We start from the raw sequence: 21,452 nt of genomic DNA, 5'->3' as shown, positions 1-21,452 counted from the left end.
ATAAAACAGGTTTATTGGTTATTTCCAAAAATCACTAGGGGTTTTAATCTTGACATGATTCCTTAAAAAACCGGTAACACGAGAGCACAGGATTTAGAAAATAATATGGTAGAGGTATATGATATGAGCTCCGGGATAGTAAGGAAAACAAATGGCAAGGCGGATAATTTTTGTAATAAGGGAAAACGGAATTTAAAAAGAAAAGGAAAAATAAGGTTAACTGAATATGATGATGATCCGTATTGGTGTAGAATGTCTAGCGAGTTTCTGTTTTCTAAGGTTCTGTGTTTTGTCTGTTAATTCTGTGTCAACGTTTCTCTATCGCCTTTGCGCGAAAAAGTTGAACAATCTCGGTTTGTATTCCGGTGTTTTATGAATCACTGTTTTGAAGAATTGATCCATTAGTTTTTCGAAATCATTGAACGTCGGCATGAAGTGCATCGTTTGGCCAATGGCGGGCTCTGAAAATTTACGCGGGTCTGGATTACGGTACCTAAGCAACAGGAGGAGGGGATTCTCTCCCTAGGGAGGTATCACAAGAACGGAGTTGGATGACATAGGGGGCGATAATGGGGTGGGGCATGTTCTAAAAACCTATATCAACTTCTTTGTATTGGAAAAATTCGCGGAACATTCCCTCGAGCACTTGTTCTTGCGTTTTTCGGTCCTTGATGCCGTGCAGGTGGAGGCTGAAAGAAATTTTCGAATTTTTATAAAACTTGGGAATCTTTAGAATCATCTACTCCAGAATCCGTAACATTTTTTCAGAAACTTCTAAAATGTCATAAAGCTCTGAAAAAAAACTTTAAAACTTACAATGAGCAACCTCGATTCTTTTCGCACTTTCCGTTCAGCTCAAACTTGCACATTCTGTACAACAACTGACGACACTCTTCAGCACGCGAGACCGCCGTCGTCGATGATGGTGAAGCCGTGGTGACAACGGGCTCCGGACTATCGTCGTTTCGTGGACTCTTACGCTGCACTTTGTTCAGAAGACGTGCACGCAATTCCAGCTCTATTTTCTTGTTGGGAGCTGGAGAGGCTTCTGGAACAGGAGCAGCTGGTACAGAAGCTGGGACAGGTGATGACGCAGCTACTCCATTCTCATCTGGAGACGTTGGGAGAGACGGCGTCGGGGCGGGTGCGACGACTTCATTCTCATCTGTATCGTACTCGTCTTCTCCTTCTACAACTTCGCACTCTTCTTCCTCTTCTCCATTCTCAACGTTTTCACTTGTTTCATTTCCTGAAAAATTAAGAATTTCAGATTTTTTCTTTGGAATTCTGTGATTTTAAATGACAAATTTAGAACTGAAATTTGCTAAATTCAAAGCTTTAAAAACCTACCATTCGAGGAATTGAATGATTGCTCAGCTGTTGCTTGAACATGCTCCATGGCTCTCGCCTCGTGTCCCCCTACTTGACGCGGGACTTCTGGAGCCGACAAGGCTTCTGGAGCTGCCAAACGAGCTGGAACGACTTCTGGAGCAGCCAAGGGTGCTGGTGGATTCTGAGGCTTCAAAATTCCGTTCTCATTAGTTGCAGGCTCTTGCTTTGGAATTTTCTTCTCAACAAATTCCGCTTTTTTCACCGTCGCAAAGAATATAACAGGGAATCTGAAAAAAAAACAAAGATTCTAGAAGATTCTAGAAAGATAACAACTCACTCTTCCACATCAATCTCCTCCATATCATCAATGCTCATTTCATCAATTGCCGTCTGCAATTCTCGCTTCTCAATCAGCATTTTCCTCATTTCCTCTTTCCCATTCTTCGTGTCCTCAATACACTTTTGGCGGAGTTCCACAGCTTCCTGGTTCAATTGCTCAGCTTTTTTGGCCAGTTCTGCGGCTTCTGCAGCCATCGTAGCAGCTGTTTTCGACTGTTTCGCTGCGTTAGACACTTTCTCACGTTGCAATCGGAATGATTCCTCTAGCTCCTTCATACGCTGGTCCAGTTGGGCTCTTCTTTCCTCTCGGGTGAGCTGTGGAGCAACCGGAGCAATCGGATCAGCCGGTGGTGGAGTCAAAGGAGTTGGTGACACTGGAACAGTTTCTGGGACAACTGCGATAGCTGGAGCTGCCTGACCAATATTGACTTGTATTTTCGGCGCTGGTGGCGGTGTTTGTACAGGTTTCTGAGCTCCAAACGCGTTTTCAGCTGATGAAGATAGCCTCGAAGAATTCTTGCGAATTCGTTTGGCTTCTGCAGATTGTTTTGATTTCTCTGCAGTTCGTTTTCCGGGTTGTTTGATTTGTGCAAGGAGAAGAGCTCTCAATGATTCCTCGTCATCGTGGATTCCAGGTGGATTTGATGGCGCTTCCAGCACTTTTGAAGGCGTTGGCACAGGAGTTTTGGGGAGCTGAGGAGGTACTGGAGTAGCAGTAAGCACTGGTGTAGTTGAAGGAGGTACAGCGTTCAATGGTATATGCACAGGTGGCTTCACAAATGGATCAATTTGAACGTAGGGTGGCTCTGCAGGTGATTCCACATCCATAAACACCTCATCGTAGTTGTCAGAAGGAGTACGCCAGGACGTGTTGGGCCCGTGAATCATTGGAGATTGCTGGTGAATTGGTGGAGGAGGACGGTGAATGGGAATTGACATAAGGTTTGGAATCGGTGGGTCTTGGAAATAGTGAAATGGGACCCGAGAGACCATTCCTGGAGGTGGTGGTGGTTGGTAGAAGTCACGGTTGTGGTTGACTATGTTCTGGAGACGAGTGATGTCTGGACTCACAGCCTGAAAAAAGTATTTTGGTGCGAAAAAGCCGGGAAATTTGATTTTCAGCATTATTTTTTTGCAATTTTTCAGGTCCGAAATGAAAATAGCAAAAACCAAAATCCAAAACAACGCATTTCTAGAGGTGTGGCGGGAATTCAAAAATATTATAAGAACCTTCCAGAAGCTCGCAGAAATGGGATTTCTCTCTTAATTTTTATAATTTCCCTACCATTTGCTGTATTTGCATATGTTGCTGTTGATGCTGCTGCTGATGCATCATTTGCTGTGGTGATGGTGAATTTGGGATTCCAAAAATCACAGATTCCGGTGGCGGCGGTCTACCGAACTGATTTCCACCATTATTTCCACCACTGTTTCCTGTAAGATCGATGCTTGATTTCTCGAAAAAACCTGTTCTTGTCAGTCGACACACCACCACCGCACACGATGAAGAAGCGGCCGTTACAGCGTGTATATTCGCTTTTTGCCACCATCGAGGTTGCCAATAAAATTTATTAATGAGCCAACTAACCATTTGTGTGCCATGACGTTGCCATCATGCCGGCTGGCTGAGGTGGCGCTTGATTCGAGTTACGCTGTCTGCTACGACGTTCTGAAAAATTGAAAATGCGGTATATCAAGGATTTTCCGGAAAATTACCTGCTCTATTACTAGGACGTTGAGATTGTGGTTCCAGTCTCCTTATTCTTTGAGCCGATCCATTCTAGATTATTTTTGGGGTGATACTTTTGGAATTCAGCGAATAGAAAAATTTCAAAAAAGAAAAGAAAAAAACAACTCTAAACCTCATTTTGAATAATCTGATCAATTAGAACTTCGTCATTGAAATCGCCTTGTTCTGGACTTTGTTCTTCACTGAAAAATGATTTCAGGGAATTATTCAACGAATCCTTCCGGGAGTTTTCTCACTGCTCGGATGCGATTTCTCCGTCTTCCAACGACTCAGTCGACATTTTTCCGGGATTATTTTTCTCGGATTTCTCTTATAAAACTTTACCTGAAACTGCAATAAATCCCTAGACAAAAAACCGACGAAATTTGCGCGATTTCTTTCTGCAAAATTTGAGATCAAGATTTAGAAAGTTTTCAACAGCGCCTGACACACTGAAAATGCGAGAGAGCTCGTGGAATGAGGAGTGTGCCGGCTGGAAAACTGAAATCGCGGTGAGACCCGCGAGGGTTTGGCGCGATTTACGGGTAGCGACTTTCAGACATTTCCAGCGGTAAAGTGGTGCATTTTCAGCAAAAATCGGACATTTGTTGCAGTTTAAAGTATTAAGAATTGTTTTATGTGAAGCTGTGAACAACAAAGCAAAAAGAAATGGAACCTTTCAGCAGGAGCTAAATTTTTCAGCGGAATTTCATCAAAATTTCAAAAAAAGAATTCAGGATCCATTCGGCGATGCTTCTTCTCGTTTTTTCATTTAATAAATTCTATGATTCGTGTAAAGTTATTCATACATGAATAAAGTTCAGATTATTTGAAAGATTAAGCTTTTTTCCATGCATAAAAAGTATGTTTTAGGAGCTCAATTTTTGATTATTTTTATCTCCAAATTGCCCCAGACATTTTTTTGACCTATTTAATCGAAAATATTTGATAAATCCGCGAAAAAACGTCTTAATCAGCGCGAAAGTTTGCCGGAGATCTAAAAAGTCGGCTACGAGACAGTGTGTGAATTGGAGAGAGCATGGCTTGACAGAGGTAGATCGTGGCGAGACCTTGCAGTCCGAGTACGGTCAGTGAGAGATAGATGAATTTTTCCATGCATTTTCCGAACAGCACACTGGTTTTCTCTGGCTGTACGTGCGTGATGTTCATTATTTATTCGGTGGAGAATGAAGACGTCATCTCTTCTGACACCTTCATTGATTTGAAACTAAAATTTGAGATTTTTAGCTGAAAAAATGGGTTTTAGGCTTCAATTTTCGTCATAATTTTCTTAGTCTCCTCTGCTTTTCGTTCCTTAAAAATTCATTTTTCAGGGTTATTTAAGCAAAAACAAAAAGAGAATGTCCGACGCCGCAGCCACCGCCTCCCCAATCGCTCCACCACCAGCCTCATCCACCACGCCAGCCGTTCGCCGTGGTCTGGTCAAGTCGGTGCTTTCAGGAGACGCCGTCATTCTTCAAGGACAGCCACAGAACGGACCACCACCAGAGTGGACTGTCTACCTGAGCAACGTGTCGGCTCCGCGACTCGGGCGCCGTCCAACCGACTCTGCACCAGCCACTCCAGACGAGCCATACGCCTGGGAAGCTCGAGAGTTCCTCCGTGGCAAGCTCGTGGGACAGTTCGTCACATTCGTTAGAGACTTCACCGCCACTTCTGGACGTGACCATGGACGTGTCTATTTGGGAGGAACCAGCCCAGCTGACGCAGAGAATGTTGCTGAGGAAGCAGTAGCTGCTGGTCTTTTGGAAGTTCGCCAAGGAAAGATCACTGAGTGAGTTTTAATATGAATTCGTTTTAAGAAAACAAGTATCTCGATTTCAGTGATTATACCACAAAGCTTCTCGAACTCCAAGAGCAAGCCAAAGCATCAGGAAAAGGAAAATGGAGCTCCACTCCTGGAACCATTCGTGAGATTCGTTGGGTGATTGATAACCCACGTGAGTTGGTCGACAAATACGCCCAGAAGCCAATTGACGCTGTCATCGAGATGGTTCGCGATGGATCTACCGTTCGTGCTTTCCTCCTTCCAAACTACGAGTACATCACTCTCCAACTTTCCGGAGTCCGTGCTCCATCAACCAAGAATCCAACTTCCCATGATTCTCGCGCCGAGCCATTCTCAGAGGAAGCCAAGTTCTTCGTCGAGTCCAGACTTCTCCAGCGTGACGTGCAAATCATTCTTGAGTCCACTTCCAACCAGAACTTTGTCGGATCTATCATTCATCCAAAGGGAAACATTGCCGAATCACTTCTCCGTGAAGGATACGCCAAGTGTGTTGATTGGAGCATCGGATTGTGCACAGGAGGAGCACAGAAGCTTCGTGACGCTGAACGACAAGCCAAGGAGAAGAGAGTCCGCCTGTGGAAGAGCTACACACCAGCTGCTTCTGGATATTCCGGAGATCGCAAGGCTTTCAGCGCCAAGGTGGTCGAGGTCGTTCTCAATGACGCAGTTGTGGTACAAAAGGAGGATGGAACTGAAATGAAGCTTCACCTCTCCTCAGTCAGACTTCCAAAAGAGACTGCAGAAGACAAACAGCCATCAGTTGGCCGTCAATTCCGTCCACTCTACGATGTTCCATTCATGTTTCAAGCTCGCGAATTCCTTCGTAAGAGAATTCATGGAAAGAAGGTTCAAGTGCAAATCGACTACGTTCAACCAAAGACAGACAACTTCCCAGAAAAGACCTGCGCTACTATTAAGCACGGAGACCTCAACATTGCCGAAGGACTTATCAGCCGTGGATTGAGCAAGGTTGTCCGTCACCGTGCCGATGATGAGAACCGATCCTGCGAGTATGATCTTCTTCTGGCCGCCGAAGCTAATGCCGAGAAGGGAAAGAAGGGATTGTTCGCTGACAAGACTGCCGAGAAGAAGGACACTCTCAGAATCCAGGAGATCGCTGGAGACGTCGCCAAGTCCAAGCAGTTCCTCCCATACCTTCAGAGAGGAGGAAGGTAAGTTGTATTCTTGATTATGTGAATAGTTCTGATAAACGGTGTTTCAGAGCCGAAGGAGTCGTCGAATTCTTGTCCGGAGGATCCCGTCTCCGTATCTACATTCCAAAGGAAACTGTTCTCATCACCTTCTTGCTCGGAGGAATCAACTGCCCAAAGGGATCCCGTGTTGGACCAGGAGGAGTTACTATTGGAGCTGCTGAGCCATTCGCTGATGAGGCCGCTGCCTTCACCCGCAAACTTGTGCTCCAGCACGAGGTTCAACTCGAAGTCGAGTCTACTGACAAAAACGGAAACTTTGTCGGATATCTCTTCGTGTCTCCAGACGGAAACACCTCCCGAGGAATCAACTTGAGCGAGGCCCTTGTTGAAGCTGGACTTGCCACTCTTCACTTCACCGCTGAGCGCAGTGGACACTACAACGCCTTGTTGGCTGCTGAGAACAGAGCCAAGAAGGCAAAGAAGAACATCTGGGCCAACTACACCGAGGAGCAACAACAAGAGGAAGTTGAAGTCCAACAAGCCGACACTTCTGAGCGCAAGCAGAACTACCGCCAAGTCGCCGTCACTGACCTCGCCCCAGGAGCTCTCCGATTCTCCGCTCAAAACATTGAGGATGGAGCCAAAATTGAGAAGATGACTTCCGAGATGAGACAAGCTATTGCTGATCATCCACCACTCGCTGGATCCTATGCTGCTAAGCGTGGAGACTTGTGTGTCGCCAAGTTCTCCGAGGACGGTCTCTGGTATCGTGCTAAGGTTGAGAGCGTGCGTCAAGGACAAGCCGAGATTGTTTACATCGATTACGGAAACCGTGAGACCGTCGAGGCCGCCAAGCTTGCCCAAATTCCTGGAGGATTTGCTAGCTTCCCAGCTGGAGTTAAGGAATATAACCTGGCTCTTGTCAAGCTTCCAAATGAGGACTACGTTCAGCTCACTTTGGACGCCTTCGCCCAATACTTGTACGGACACTCGTCAGTGTTCGTGAACAGCGAGTACAAGGTTGGAACCGCCGAATATGTCACTGTAAGTTCCTTTTTCCTGTATTTCTTTCTATATCTCTCTCTTGTTCTAGGTCTACTTCGACATGGGAAACAAGAAGGTCGACATCGGAAAGTCTCTTGTCGAGGAGGGTCTCGCTTTGGCTGATTCTCGTCGTGAGCCACGTCTTCAAACCCTGTGCAATGAGTACAAGTCTGCCGAGGATAAGGCTCGCAAGAGCAGAAAGAACATCTGGGAGTACGGAGATTTCACCGGAAACGATATCTAAATAATTAGTATTAAAAATAAAAACATGATTTTTGCCCGAGAAAGTTTTATCATCCCCCCTTCCTTTTTGTATATCCATCCCCATCATATATCTTTTTTAAAAATATAGTGTAACTGTGATGCATCCTATCCGATTCTAGTTATATTTCCCCCCCCCCCTTTTTTTTCGAACCCCCGGTGGTGGTTATTCGCCTTGTTTTTTATTTAATAATGTGTTTTCCCCAAATTTTTAAAAGTTCCTCTACACTAAATTCCACCGGGTTCTTCGCTCTTCCACATCTATGTCCTTTCCCTACAGAACACCTAAACATATTTATTAAGTTAAGAAATATATTAATTTATTGTCTGTTAGAATACGGAATAAAATAATTTATTGCCTTTTCTATACCTGAGACTGCTTTGTTTTTGGTTCCCTGTGGTCTGGTGTTGGTTCCTTCTCTTCTATTTCTTTTTTAGTTAAATTGTTTCTGAAAGAAAAGAAAAATGGTCCAGATGAGTACAACTGGCCATCGTGCGGGAGTCTTCAAGAAGCCGGCAAAGCCGCACAAGTCGTGGAAGGGAAAACGTACGAAAGGAGAGATCACAACCGAGAATCGAGGTAGAAAACAGCGGAAGTCGTGGGGAAATCTGTAAAAAATTAGCTGAAAAATTCAATTTTTAGGCCAAATTTTTCTGGTTTTTAGGTTATTTTCAGCAAAAACATCAAATTTTGAGCAATCTTTCAATTTTTAGGCTACTTTTTCAGTTTTCAGACGAATTTCTATAATTTTCAGCTAAAATTTTCAAATTTTTAGGCCGCGAAGGCGTCAAACAGCTCACTCGCTCCGCCCACTCCACGCATCGTGCCGTCTCAAAAGACGCTCGTCGAAATCAGCTCAAAATGGCGAGAGATCGAAAGATGGCTGATGCGATGGAGAGACGCAGAACGTCGAATGCTCCGTGTCTTGTGGTAAGGATTTTCGGCTGAAAATGACTGAAAATTGATATTTTTTAACAAAAAAAATGGTCAAAATTGCTAATTTTGTGTTAAGAAAATTCAAAAAATCACAAGTTGAGCCCTGAAAAGGTCCAAAAAGATCCAAACGTTGCTAAGCTCGAAAAGTCGTGGAGGTCCAAAAAAGTCGTTCTGAAGCTATTTTTAAAATCTAAAATTCTCAGTTTTCTCTTCCAAAATGTGCTAAATTTTTCAGACAATCCTATCCCTTGGCGTCGGTGCCCGCCCCTCAGAATTCCTCAAAAAATTGGCGACGTGCGACGAAACAATTGTCCAAACGCACTCCCCATCCACCATCGACTTCGCGATTCCACGTTTCAAATCGCGAATCTCCTTCCTGACTCCAGACAAGGAGAATGTCGATTCCGTTCTTGACGCCATCCGCGCTTCCGACGTCCTCTGCTTCCTATGGCCTCTTTCGGCGGAACTCTCTGAATGGGATGAGCAATTGCTCACGATTTGCAAGGCCGCTGGTCTCCCAACAATCGTTAGTGTTGTCCCAGGACTCGGTGGAATTCAGAATCATAAGAAGAAAGAAGACGTGAGAAAAGGAATCGAGTTCACTATTTCGAAATGGAGCATGAGCAATGCTGGAGTGATGCCTGCGGATTCTGTCACTGATAACCTCCAATTGCTTCGAACTCTGAATGAAACTAAAAAGAAGCCGTTGACCCTCCAAGCTAGACACTCCTATATGCTTGTTGAGAATCTGGAAGCCACTGAATCTCCAGAAGATTCTTCTAAAATCACTTTAAAGGCTCAGGGATACCTCAGAGGACCGGAATGGAACGCCAACAATCTTATCCATCTTCCAGGCTTTGGAGATTTTCAAATTTCGAAAATCGAGACTGCCGCTGATCCGCATCCCTTGAAGACGTCACCACCGAAGGGTGCAGAAGTCATTGCAAAGGCTGACGAGAAGCGGCAGAGTTTGGAAACAGAGATCACTCTAGATGCGATGGATGGAGAGCAGACGTGGCCAACGCAGGAGGAGTTGGAGGAGGCTGATAAGGAGATGCGTCGTGTGCCAAAAGGAACGTCTTCATATCAGGCAGCGTGGATTTTGGATGATTCGGAGGATGACGAAGATGAAGAAGATGAGGATGAGGATATGGATGATGAAGAAGAGGATAAGGATCTAGAAGGTAAGAAGCATACTTGCAACGGGCGGGCCGGGCCGGGCTTTTTTTCAGAATTTTCAGGGCCCGGCCTGGCCCGTCTCGGCCCGGATTTTCGGAAGCATTTTTTCTGTCTTTTCAGAAATTTTTTTGGGGTCAATAGAAAAAAATGGAAAATTTTTCTGACAAGAAGAACATTTTTCAAGATAAGAGTGTCCATAAAAAAATAGTTCTTTTATAAAAAAATGTGTAAGAAGAGGCTCTTTATGAGAAAGCCTAGTTTAGAATTCGGGTTTCTAGGCCACCAACAAACGGGGACTATTTTGGGCACCATCACTTTTGAATTTAGAAAATTCCAGTATATTTGAAAGATTAAATTTTTTCCAGAAGATGACGAGGAGGAAGACACTCCAATGGATCTGAAATCGGAAGCCGGAGAAACCACAGCTTCTGAGATGATGTTCCACGATGAAATCGACGAGGACATCAATCTCGCAGAAGTTGAAAAGTACCGAAAAGAACGAGAGAACGCTCAATGGCCAGACGAAGTGGACACTCCGATCGATCAGCCAGCGAGAATTCGTTTCCAAAAGTATCGTGGATTGAAGAGTTTCCGTACGTCTACATGGGATGCCAAAGAGAATCTACCAGTGGATTACGCGAGAATTTTCCAATTTGCCAATTATAAAAATACGAAAAAGAATGTGATGTCCAAGATTGGAGGGAACGATGTGGATGCTGGCGACGCAGTGATTGATAAGAAATTCAACGGAGTCTTCGCAAGTGTCTATATTGAAAATGTGCCTGTCTCTGTGATGGAGGCTTATAAGGAGACGAAGAATCTCGTGCTCTTCCAACTTCTCCCTCACGAACAGAAGATGTCGATTCTGAATATGGTTCTGAAGAAGCATCCATCGTGTACAGTCCCGATTGGTTCTGAAGATCAGAAATTCATCTTCTACGTGGGATTCAGACAATTCGAAGCGCACGCTGTGCTTTCGTCGAATACGCCTGGGGACAAGTTCAAATTGGAACGATTCATGCCGACGGAGAAGACGTTTGTGGCTACTGTATATGCACCGATTACGTTTAATCCGGCGACAGTGTTGTGTTTCAGACAAGATGATAAGGGAAGACAGGTGAGCTGGAAATGACTGAAAATTGGAAGAAAACTAGAGGAAAAGGGCTCTAAAATTGAAGAAAAAAGCTTGAAAATGGCTGGGAATGGAAAAAAAATCGTAGAAAGCTAGTATGAAAGTCGGAAAAGGGCAGAAATATAACTGAAAAATGAGAAAAATGAGCTGAAAATTCGTAAGAATTGTCAAGAATGAAAAAAACTTTTTTTGGAAAAAGCTCGAAATTTCAAGAAAATGACGGAAAATCTGAAAAAAAATTACTCAATATTCGAGAAAAAACTAGAACATATATGAAAATCCAATGGATTTTTAGGAAAAAAAAACTAGAAAATTTAAAATTTCCCTGGAAAACCTAGAAAAAAGAGCTGAAAATTTTAATTTTTCCAGGAACTCGTCGCCACTGGCTCAGTCCTCGACACGAATCCGGATCGAATCGTCCTGAAACGTACCGTACTCTCCGGTCATCCATACAAGATTAATCGCCGTGCCGTCGTTGTCAGATACATGTTCTTTAATAGAGGTTCGTCAAAATACATGCGTTAAAACCGGGTTCCTAAGCTAAAATTTGGGCAAAACTGTCTAAAAAAAGGACCTTAAAATGACCCAATTTGATAGATTTTTTATTTAAATTCAGAGTTTTTAGTCCAATTCCCTTTTTTTCCAGAAGACATTGATTGGTTCAAACCAGTGGAACTCTACACGCCATCAGGACGTCGTGGACACATCAAAGAAGCTGTCGGTACTCATGGACACATGAAATGTCGATTCGATCAACAGTTGAATGCGCAAGACTCGGTTATGCTTAATTTGTATAAACGCGTCTTCCCCGTGTGGGATTATTCGCTTTTTGTGAGTTTCTAGCTCTCAAAAATTGAGAATTTCGGTTGTAAATGCATTTTTCAACTGGAATAATCAAGAACTCCTTTTAGATTTTTCAATTTAATGAGCCAAAAAACCAAAAATTGATGCTTTGACCACCAAAAATCGAGAATTTCGAGTTAAAATGGACTCTTAAATTTCAACTTTTGACCTGAAAAATCGAGAATTCCTTATTTTTGAATGTCTAAATTTTTCGAATTGCAGTCTAACAATCTCAAAATTTAATCTGGAATCAGCGATTTTTGGCTGCATCGATGAAAATGGCAACAAAATCTCTAAAATTATGTTTTTCGAGCTGAAAAATCGTAAAATATGCGGTAAAAATCGTGGTTCAGCACAATTTGGGACTGAAACTCGTTGAAACTGCTGTGAAAATTTGAAAAATTGCAGTTTCTAAGCCTAATATGTTTTCTAAATGTCCTTTTTCTTTTTTTAAATCCCATTTCTCCAGAATCGCAACCTGAATCCATCTCGTTTCGTCGAACGTTCGCGTGTCGAAAGCATCAGCTTGGTCCAAGAGGATGCCATGGAGGAATAGGACCATTCTTTTCAATTTTCTTGAAATTTTGTCTTCTTTTTTTTGTTAATTTCTCCAGCTCATAATCTTGTTCCTCTCTTTTTTGCTTGTTTTTTCTTCTTATTGTTAACGTTTCCCTTTCGTTGTTCGTGAATTTGTTGAATTCTATCCGTTTTTTTTGTTTTGTTAGCCAAACTGTTTTCATAAAAATTCTCCGAATTGAATTCTCCGGTCTCACAAAAATCTAGTTTTCTCAAATCCCAAAATTTTTATGTTTCTAAAACCAAAAATCAGGAATTTTCAAAAAGAAAAATTCTGAAACTGATTTCCAGAGTTATCAATTTTTGAAAATTTTCAGTTTAAAAAATTAGAATTTTGATTTCCTTGTATTCTCGGGTTCCGATAAGTTTGAATTTTCAGGTATTCCAGATTTTTTAAAGGCTTTCATAAATTTCGATTTTTGAAATTTTTTTTTGGAATTTTTCCAATTTCCCTCTCTCTCTCTCTCTCACCTCCAAAAGTGAAATTTTTGTCGTATTCTCCATCGGCTGCTGCTCTCTTTTTCTTTGACACTCTCACTCTCTCGTCGAATTTTTACATTTCGTCGCCTAATTTTTTGGAGTAATACAAATAACCGACACCTGTGGACGACCAACAAGCTCCGCCTTTTTTTTACAGCGTCTGCGTTCTCTCAAACAAAAAACCGACCCGCTAAGCACAATGTGTTTGAATTTTGCCTAAAATCATGTTTTTTCCTCTTAAAATTGGTCAAAAATGTCAATTTCCGATATTGTCTCGGTATACTGTACTAAAGGCGCATAGCGAACAAACTTGCAAGGAGTTTTACCACGAGCGTGAATTTTGAGCGGAAAATTCGATTTTGTCATTTTTTTAATTTTTCAAGCGCTTTTTAGGTTAAATAAAAATACAAAGCATTGTTTTCTATCTGAAATGTTATATTTTAACGTTGTTTAAGCGAAAACTGATGCAAAATCGAAAAATACGCGGGATACTGTATTTGAAAGGCGCATTGCAGCAAATATTGTGTGGGTCCTGCAGCGACTTCGCTTTATCCGCGATTTTTTTAAATGAATTTTCAAATTTCCTCTCTGAAAAGCTATGTTTTCGGCCTAATTTATCCTCCAACCGAGTCGATTTCTTCGAAAAATAATTTAAAATTCCATCGCTTTTGTATTAAGGGATACAGTAATCGTCGATGATACAGTAATCGTCGATGATCCCGACGCGATACCACCCGGGAAGTTTTTCGCGCATTTTTTTCATGGAAATCGGCGGTTTCTTTTCGAATGTTCTCTATTTTTCATCGAGAATTTCCATATTTTCAGTGAATTTTTCGTTATTTTAGCCGAAAACTTTCAGATTCTCAGCGAATCTCTCTGTTTTTTTCGCCAAAATATTCCAGATTTTCAGAGAATTTCGCGATTTTTCTCAAAATGTTTTCGATTTTTCAGCGAATTTCTCTGTTTTTGTGCCGAATATGTGTAGATTTTTCAGTGAATTTCTCGATTTTCTAGCCGAAAGCTTTCTGATTTTCAGGGAATTTCTCTGTTTTATCGCTGAAAATTGTTCAGATTTCCACTAAATTTCCCGATTTTTTCAGCTAATTTTCGCCTTCTTCCGTCGATCAAAATGAATCCGCCCGCCGACGAAACCGCCACCGGCACTTCAACGCCGACGTCGTCGTCAACACCGAGAAGGCCCGGAAAAAGGACGGCCGAGGAAATGGCGCTCGATTTGATTAACAATCGTCCGAAAGTTAAAAGAATCGTCAAATTGGTCTCCGTATTTTATGAGGGCAAAATGCTGGAGCTCGACTTGAACGAAACGACTGTGCCAAGAGGATTAATTCAGTGGTTGCGGCAGTGAGTTTGCGATTTTGACCGAAATTTTGAAATTTTCGAAGTTTTTGCCCCAAAAGTGAAAATCACGAAAATCGGCGAAATTTTCACTTTCTTCTCTAAACGTTCGTACCAAAACTTGTCTCATTTTTGACCTAAAATCGGTTTTTTTCAGCCTATGTAGTCTTATCGATGAAGTGACCGAGGGAGGATTCCCAAAGGAGTGGAAGGTCGACGATGATCCAAAAAACGTGCTTGGGCCTTATACACACGATGAATTAGTCGAGCTGGTCGACATGTATAATCTCGTCGCCAAACCGTTCGCCGGGGCGGTGAGTGACGATTTTCAGTCTAAATTGATGCTTTTCAAGGCTTTTTTTAGAGCTTTTCGATCAATTTTGCCAATTAAATCGTGATTTTCTACCATTTTTGACGATTTTAGGCCAAATTTTAGGCGTCTGTTTAGATTTAGAGTCACAATTTTTTTGCGATTTTTTGGTTTATAAGAAGGATTTTTCGCCTTTTTCAGCCATTTTCATCATTTTAAACAATTATTTTTGCAGTGGGCTGGTTCCTACAACACTGGAAACCTCGGTGATTGGGGAAATCCACATTGTACGTCTGAGATTGCTGGAAGTATTGTCCAGCTTGCGATCGAAATGGGCATTCCGAAAGTGGAGGATCTCAATAATTGCTATCGTGCATGGTCATCGGAGGTACAGAATTAAGGGACGGAAAAATCGAATTTTTAAAAAGGAAAATGAGATTTTTTAAAGCTTTGGAGAGCTTTCTGAGCAGTTGAAGTACTGAAATAATATGATTTGAGGCTGAAAAGTGAATTTCAAAAGGGAAATCTTTTCGAGTTTTTAGAGTTTCAGACGTCTCAGTTTCAGTAACTTAACAAAAGTAACAAAAAACGGCCCATACTCCCAGGGGGCATCGAAATAGGGGGCATCGTGCTCAAAGGGAGGCATACACTCATAAGGGTCACTAACTCATAGGGGGGCATCCTGAAGTTGTGTCTTAGGGGGCATCCCACCATGTCTCATAGGGGGCATTGATAGTCTCATAGGGGTCATTGAGATCAATTCGAGTATATGATTCTGAACATGATGAATTTTTGTTTTTACATCTTTTTCGTAGTTTTTTGAGGAAAACAAACACAATTGCAGACTATCGAAGGTGTTATTTCGGAGGGTCAACTGGGTAGAATTTCTGCCAAAAATTCGGGGGTACAACTCATTTCATTCAGGGGTACAACGCTTGTGATTCGGGGGTACAGTTTTTTTTTTGAGGGAGTTTCTGAATTCCTGAATTTCAGAGCTTGAAAACCTCCGAATTCTTAGAATTTCAGAACTTTGAAATTTCAGTATTTCGGAATCTGAGAATTTCGGAACTTCAGAGTCTGAGAATTTCAGAATGTTAGAATTTCAGAACTTCGAAATCGCAGAACTTCAGAATCTCAATATTTTTGAATTTTCAAAAATTACGACAGAAAATTTTCACTTCTCATTGCCACATTGTTCTATTTGACTTTGTGTCATATTTTTCACTCATCATGTCCAAAATTGTGGAAATTGTTCTGTGCTGAAAGGCATTAGTTTTTTTTTGAATTTTTGAGTCCCGAAACTTCAGGAAAGCTTACAACGGAGAACTGTAAAATAATTTGACAAGTTTTACAAACTTAAGACTTTAATGCTTAATTTATGTTTTAAAACTCAGTCAATACTTTCCTCTACCAATTTTTCTCAATTGCTTTTCTTCTCAATTCTATTTCATTTTCTTCTGTTTCTCAATATTCCTTCGGTTTTTCCCAATCTTCTCTTTTTTTTCTCAATTTTCCTCAATTTTTCTCAATTTTCGTGGTAATTGAATCTTTTCTCATTTTTTCATAATTTTATTTTGGATTTTTCTCCGTTTTCCTTCGTTTTCCATCGTTTTTGACGTCATCAATCCATGGCCGTGGTCGAGGTGGGGAGTTTTCTCTTCCATGGGAAAATTTCGAAAAATTCACAGCTTTTCGCAAATCCCGTTTTTCTCCGTTTTCCTTCGTTTTCCATCGTTTTTGCTCAGATTTTCGTGGTAATTAATCAAAAAAATTAATTATATAATTTTTGCGATGTTTTATTGCTTGTGCGAACAATTTTCGAAAGAAAATAGCTCATTTTGGGCCAATTTTTGGGATTTTTTAATTTTTGTGTGTAAATCACTAAATTGTGATTGCTTCCTTCATTCAATGATCTATAAAATTATGAAAAAATGAGAAAAGATTCAATTACCACGAAAATTGAGAAAAATTGAGGAAAATTGAGAAAAAAAAGAGAAGATTGGGAAAAACCGAAGGAATATTGAGAAACAGAAGAAAATGAAATAGAATTGAGAAGAAAAGCAATTGAGAAAAATTGGTATTATGCTTGTCTGAGAAAAAAAAAGGTTGAGACTCAGAGAAAAAAGTCTCAGGCAACGTAATAGAGGAAAGTATCGACTGAGTTTTAAAACATAAATTAAGCATTAAAGTCTTGAGTTTGTAAAACTTGTCAAGATTATTTTACAGTTCTCCGTTGTAAGCTTTCCTGAAGTTTCGGGACTCAAAAATTCAAAAAAAAACTAATGCCTTTCAGCACAGAACAATTTCCACAATTTTTTTCATGATGAGTGAAAAATATGACACAAAGTCAAATAGAACAATGTGGCAATGAGAAGTGAAAATTTTCTGTCGTAATTTTTAAAAATTCAAAAATATTGAGATTCTGAAGTTCTGCGATTTCGAAGTTCTGAAATTCTAACATTCTGAAATTCTCAGACTCTGAAGTTCCGAAATTCTCAGATTCCGAAATACTGAAATTTCAAAGTTCTGAAATTCTAAGAATTCGGAGGTTTTCAAGCTCTGAAATTCAGGAATTCAGAAACTCCCTCAAAAAAAAACTGTACCCCCGAATCACAAGCGTTGTACCCCTGAATGAAATGAGTTGTACCCCCGAATTTTTGGCAGAAATTCTACCCAGTTGACCCTCCGAAATAACACCTTCGATAGTCTGCAATTGTGTTTGTTTTCCTCAAAAAACTACGAAAAAGATGTAAAAACAAAAATTCATCATGTTCAGAATCATATACTCGAATTGATCTCAATGACCCCTATGAGACTATCAATGCCCCCTATGAGACATGGTGGGATGCCCCCTAAGACACAACTTCAGGATGCCCCCTATGAGTTAGTGACCCTTATGAGTGTATGCCCCCTTTGAGCACGATGCCCCCTATTTCGATGCCCCCTGGGAGTATGGACCACAAAAAACAAAATACTTTTTTAAAAATCCGGATTTTCAATACGAATTTTCAGATTTCTCGGCTCACAAGCTTGATTTTAAAATGCAATTTTTCCGAATAACTTTCAGAAGTCCAGAGTTCAACGCTGGTATTTTCTAAAATCAATACCACCATCGGAGTTCTCGTGCTTTCTGACCCCTATCCTGAAATTTACAGCCCTCTAGCTCAAATTGTCGTAAGATGTGGTGTTAATGTAGTTCGGTGTTTGCGTACCGTACCTTACATCTTACGACACTTTGAGCTAGGATGCTGGAAATTGCGGGCTAGCGGTAAGGGTTCATGAGAAATCGATTGGCGTTTTTAGATTTCGGAAATTGCGAACCAGTGTGTGCTAGAGAATTAGATTTCCGCCCAGAAATGGCCATATAATGGCTCAAATTAATTGCCTTTGAACTCTAAAACTAAAGGGTAATTGAGAAAAGGTTCCAGAACGTTCTAGAAGTAGCCAGAAATTAACGTAAACTGATTTGGTTTTTCGCATTTTCGAGCAATTTTTTAGGGGCTTCAAGCCAAGAACTAAATATTTTACGCCTAGAAGTCATGATTTTCCAGTCAAAAAATCCTCAATCATGCTTTTCCAGGTCTATGGAGAGACGAATCTAAACCAAATGGCGTCGATTCTCGATGAAGTGGGTGTAACAAATAAGGACGTCTTCATCGACCTGGGCTGTGGAATTGGACAGCTCGTGTTCTTCACCGCCGCCTATGCTCAATGCAAAAAGAGCTATGGAATCGAGCTGAATCCATTCCCATATCAGCTGGGTGCCAACGTCCAATCGATTTTCACAAAGTATGGAATCCAAAATGTTGAAAAAAAATACTCAAAAAAATCCAATTATTCAGGCTCATGAAGAATTTCGGCAAACGATTCGGAAAGAACGAAATTCTGGAGGGTGATCTGATGAACGTCGTGTTTCGTGCGAAGATCAGTGAAGCGACGGTGATCTTCATCAATAATTTGCTGTTCGATGCTGAATTTATGTGGAGGCTGAAGACGGAGATTCTTCAGTATCTGGATGAAGGCGTCAAGATAATCACTACGAAACCGCTCGGAGATCCAAAGAAGATCAATGTTACAGACAGACGTATAGGAGGTAAGGTTGGCCTAGGATAGAGAACTTGGTGGCTTAGAAACCCTTTGTCCTTGAGTTCGTGACATAGAAAGATCTTTTCCAAGAGTTGGTGGGTATAAAATTGTACATTTCATTGGTTCCAGATGGCCTAGAATTCTCGGTCTAGGCCACAGGCGTGTAGCTCCGAGCATTATGGCCTTGAAAACTCCCGTGGCCTAGAATTCGGAATCTCGAATCTGGCGGCCTAGAAAACGCCACCTGTAGTGTATGTCCTAGTCTTGAACACGACGACCTAGAAAACACCACCTGAAGCGCAAGGCCTAGAAAACACTTGCCCTAGTGTTGATGGCCTAGTAAAGGCTATTCCTAGACTTGGTGGCCTAGAATAATACAGTCCATTAGTTCCAGATGGCTTAGAAAACTCTGTGTGGGCTCCAGACATATAGCTCTGAACAGGATGGCCTAGAAAACTTCCGAGGCATAGAATTCTAGATCTCGAATCTGATGGCCTAGAAAACGCCACATTTAGTGTATGCCCTAGTTTTGAACGCGATGGCATAGAAAACTCTTGCCCCGGAGTTGGTGACCTAGAAAACTGTTGTCATAAAGTTGGTGGCCTAGTATCCCAAGAAAGAACTCACTGCGCTTTTTCTGGGAATAAGATCGCCTAGAATTCCAAATCGATGCGTCTCATGGCCTAAGATACATAACTGAGCCCCCTAGGCTTCCTGACCTAGGAAAGCACCATATGGCCTAGAAACCCTCCCCCTCTAATTTCCAAATTTTCAGATTTATCTGCGATATCGGAGACAGTCTACCTGAAATCGTTGCAAGGTGGTGTCTCGTGGACGGACAAACCGTGTCGCTTCTACCTGACAACAATCAATCGAATGAAGGTACGCTAGAATTTACAAAACTCGACCATCATCAAAAATTTTCATTTTCAGCTCATGAACTATTTCAAGCAGAAGAGAGTAATGGAGACAGAAATGAGCTCGAAAAAGAAGAAGCCAACGAAACGTAATCGTTCGAATGATTCCGCGACGTCGTCACTCGATGAATCCACGTTATCAATTCCACCTACTACGGATGAGCCGATTCAGAAGCGCCACGCGGGACGTCCAAAGCTGCCAAAGGCGATTCCAGATGTGCTTGATGCTGATACACCATCCAAAAGCCGTGGTCGTCCAAAGCAGATTTCGGAGTCATCCAAGTCATCGTCCCGTCGCAGATCGTCTGACGATGAGGACTACAAACCACCGTCTTCTTCGATTCGTCGCAAACCGGCTCGTCGTTCTTCAGTTTTGCAGCCAAAGCAGGAGCCATTGGACTACACCGAAATGCCGCTTCTAGTCAAAGAAGAGATTCTAGATGACGTTAAGAATGAGGACGTCAGCGATGTGATGGAACGAATGCTGGAGCAGGTCGTCAAGATGGTCTAGAAACCTCCAGAAGTTATCAATCCCCTATATTTTCTATTTTTATTGTCTGATCTCCCTTGTTATCTCAATTCTTCCTCTAAGTCAATTCTTCCTCTAGACCACCGTAACCCTTTTGAAAACTCGCCCCATTGATCTTTCTTCCTTTTAAAAATTATGTTTGTCTAGTAATTCAATTACACCTTTTACTCAACGACCTCCTTTTTCTGTATTTTTTAGAAATATATTTTTTTTATTTTTATGCTTTTTGACTTCAAAAAAATCCGATCTGTCACATTTTTTGCTATTTTTGTATCGCCCCTTTGCTATTCCATCTGAATATCATCGTCGTCACCATTCTCTGATCTTCTGAATTAATTTGTCCCATCGTTATCATCTTGAAAGAAGCCAGCTAGCTTAGTGAGAGACAGCGAAAATTGGAATAAATTTTGAAAAATGGAAAAGGGTGTAATTTGGTCTGGTGAGAAAAGAAAGTTTAGAATCGTTCACAACAGTAATCAATTGAATCTGGGAACGAAGCTAGGTAAAATGAAAGGGCACGGTCTCCCACAGAACATTTCCGAACTGAAAGAAAAAGAATATCTAGTGAGTTAGAAGCGAAGAAGGATAAAAAACTAGGAAGAAAAGAGGGAAATTTAAAGTTTGTTTTTGGAAAGGAGACGGAGTGGCGTTCGAGAGGACTTTGGGAAGGCAAAGAATCGAGAGAACGGGGGAGAATTTAGAAAAAAAACTGGAGAAGGTCGAGAATATTTGGGAACATGACTGACTTTGGTACACGGGGAGGAATTCGAAACATATTGGGTCGGAATTTGGTACTAGGGGAAAGCTGCAGTCAAATTACAAGGCAATAACACGAGGTTCTTTAAGAATTAGTCTTTTATTAGACAAGATTTAGGTTTACAGGATAATGGGACAAAGAACAAAGAAGAGATCACGGAATTCAGGTCCAGTTGTCTCGATGGAGGGGGGGGGGGGGGTCATGTAGTAGATGGGGATATCGAAGTGTGCATGCTGGGGAGACGGTGGGATGACGGCCTTCTGTCGAGCCTGTAAGAAGGAAATGATTAACGGGCCAAGAATGTTCTAATGGTAGAGACACGGGAAAAAGGGGAGGCCCAGCCTCTGTCCTGGACAGAGTCCAAAGAGCCTTCTATATCCCATGCTCTATGAAAAGATGATGCAATTCTTAAGACTTAGCAATCCTATGAGTCATCCAAATGGAATTCAGATGAACCTTAGGAATGCCCAACTAAGGGGTACGGAACCTCTTACATAATTTATTGTGCTGCCACCCGGCTCCCCATGAGAATGATTTGAAATCGGCCTCTAACAGTCTTCAGTTGGCAGGAACCTGGAAAATTACGATTTTTAGTTCGGTCCTGCTATATAATTCCAAAAATTATTTTTCGAGCCATTTTACCCACCAGGGAATGGTGCAAATGGGTCATGGAGTTATGGT

At 41.6% G+C, this 21,452-nt stretch overlaps 4 protein-coding genes across 4 annotated transcripts; 3 read left to right on the top strand and 1 right to left on the bottom strand.

Moving 5' to 3' along the window:
- Nucleotides 1–318: 318 nt before the first annotated feature.
- CBG04293 lies at nucleotides 319–3,701 on the bottom strand (the record flags this gene model as incomplete). The annotated part of the gene is made up of 10 exons (XM_002630315.1): nucleotides 319–461; nucleotides 595–689; nucleotides 817–1,249; nucleotides 1,351–1,619; nucleotides 1,670–2,745; nucleotides 2,957–3,105; nucleotides 3,260–3,340; nucleotides 3,388–3,451; nucleotides 3,534–3,603; nucleotides 3,658–3,701. The coding sequence occupies 10 exons, from the start codon at nucleotides 3,699–3,701 to the stop codon at nucleotides 319–321; spliced, it is 2,424 nt and encodes an 807-aa protein (XP_002630361.1).
- A 1,060-nt stretch (nucleotides 3,702–4,761) lies between these two features.
- On the top strand, nucleotides 4,762–7,652 carry Cbr-tsn-1 (the record flags this gene model as incomplete). Its single annotated transcript, XM_002630314.1, has 4 exons — nucleotides 4,762–5,195; nucleotides 5,246–6,382; nucleotides 6,433–7,408; nucleotides 7,458–7,652. The coding sequence occupies 4 exons, from the start codon at nucleotides 4,762–4,764 to the stop codon at nucleotides 7,650–7,652; spliced, it is 2,742 nt and encodes a 913-aa protein (XP_002630360.1).
- Nucleotides 7,653–8,143: 491 nt separating this feature from the next.
- Cbr-tag-151 lies at nucleotides 8,144–12,316 on the top strand (the record flags this gene model as incomplete). Its single annotated transcript, XM_002630313.1, has 7 exons — nucleotides 8,144–8,249; nucleotides 8,446–8,600; nucleotides 8,842–9,790; nucleotides 10,151–10,902; nucleotides 11,287–11,419; nucleotides 11,564–11,748; nucleotides 12,230–12,316. 7 exons carry the CDS (start codon nucleotides 8,144–8,146, stop codon nucleotides 12,314–12,316), a joined length of 2,367 nt encoding a protein of 788 aa, XP_002630359.1.
- Nucleotides 12,317–13,945: 1,629 nt separating this feature from the next.
- Nucleotides 13,946–19,996, top strand: CBG04290 (the record flags this gene model as incomplete). The annotated part of the gene is made up of 8 exons (XM_045242040.1): nucleotides 13,946–14,178; nucleotides 14,330–14,486; nucleotides 14,718–14,870; nucleotides 17,259–17,322; nucleotides 18,034–18,271; nucleotides 18,325–18,575; nucleotides 19,344–19,450; nucleotides 19,502–19,996. 8 exons carry the CDS (start codon nucleotides 13,946–13,948, stop codon nucleotides 19,994–19,996), a joined length of 1,698 nt encoding a protein of 565 aa, XP_045092634.1.
- Between the last annotated feature and the right edge of the window lie 1,456 nt (nucleotides 19,997–21,452).

Source organism: Caenorhabditis briggsae (genome assembly GCF_000004555.2).
Source record: "Caenorhabditis briggsae complete genome, chrII, whole genome shotgun sequence".
Classification (NCBI taxonomy): Eukaryota; Metazoa; Nematoda; class Chromadorea; order Rhabditida; family Rhabditidae; genus Caenorhabditis; species Caenorhabditis briggsae.
Note: the sequence above shows the minus strand (reverse complement) of the source record. Positions and strands in the feature narration are given on the sequence as shown.